At 29.1% G+C, this 1,341-nt stretch overlaps 1 protein-coding gene across 1 annotated transcript in view; it reads right to left on the minus strand.

The window, feature by feature from the left end:
* Window positions 1-135: 135 nt before the first annotated feature.
* LOC107568463 (caseinolytic peptidase B protein homolog) overlaps window positions 136-1,341 on the minus strand; it is a 37,658-nt gene continuing 36,452 nt past the window's right edge. Inside the window, exon 15 of the mRNA XM_016254433.1 lies at window positions 136-509. Coding sequence (XP_016109919.1) covers window positions 384-509 — 126 coding nt within the window. The 3' untranslated portion in view covers window positions 136-383. The remainder of the gene's footprint in view (window positions 510-1,341) is intronic.

The following is a 1,341-nucleotide window of genomic DNA, read 5'->3' on the forward strand; positions in this document are numbered from 1 at the left end:
ACACACACACACACACACACACACACACGATAACACACACACACACTCACACGCACACACACACTCACACGATAACACACACACACACACACACACACACACACACACACACGATGACACACAGATTGGATGATGAGATGTGGGCGTGGCTCTCAGAGAGACTAAATGATTGGAGAATGTTGTCCAGTTATGACTTTCAGATTAAACATTATGAACCATGTTGACATGCGCAATGAAATATTCACAATATAAGGTCAATAACATGCATTCAGAAAAAGCAGAGAGGAATCCTTCTAATGTGCTGATTTGCTGCTCAAGAAACATTTCTGATAATCAGCGTCGTTCAGGATTCTGAAGCTCTGACTGCTGGTATTGATCAGTGATTAGCAGGTATTGATCAGCACCTCGTGTTTGATGGAGCGCGCGCCGTAATGCAGGTTATATCCTCCAGCCAGCAGCTCCAGCACGGGACGCTCCCACAGCAGCGTGATGTTGTGCCTCTGCTTGGCCTGAAACAAATACATCACACCAGAATAACTAAAGAATAAATTGATCAGAGTTTTAATCCTTAATTAATTATCATTTATTATATATGTAAAATTATATTGCAACAATTATTATTATTATAAATGTAATATAAAATGTAATAATTGTACTAGCTTTATATAAGCATAAGGTTTATTAAATACTATATGCACACACACACACACACATATATATATTATATTTGAATAATTTTGTGTGTGTATATACACATTCATTTTAATCAGAATTAATTATAATTTATAATATACATTTAGTTATATTATAAAAATATATTATTATTACTATAATATAATAATGAAAAATTTATTAATTAATAATGAATAATATGATATTAATAATAATTACTAATTATATATATATATATATAATTTAATAATATTTGAATAATTGTGTGTGTGTATCATAATTATTCATGTATAAAATGACTGACTATATATATATATATGGTAATTTTAAACATGAATAATTATCATTTAAAATATATTTAGAATTATATTATAAAAATAAAAATATTATAATAAAAGCATTATAAAGACTATATTATATATAATTATCTATAATATATATATATATAGATATATAGATAGATATATAAAATTTTAAATACTAATAATACTAAGAATATTGTTAATAACATGAAGCTTGTTATTTTTCTCACTGTAACACAGATCATTTTGATTTTCTTAAATGGTGGTATAAACGTATTTCAAACACACACACACACACACTCACACACACACACTCACACACACACTCACACACACACACACTCACACACTCACACACACTCACACT

Source organism: Sinocyclocheilus grahami, unplaced genomic scaffold (genome assembly GCF_001515645.1).
Source record: "Sinocyclocheilus grahami isolate Dianchi unplaced genomic scaffold, SAMN03320097.WGS_v1.1 scaffold1247.1, whole genome shotgun sequence".
Classification (NCBI taxonomy): domain Eukaryota; kingdom Metazoa; phylum Chordata; class Actinopteri; order Cypriniformes; family Cyprinidae; genus Sinocyclocheilus; species Sinocyclocheilus grahami.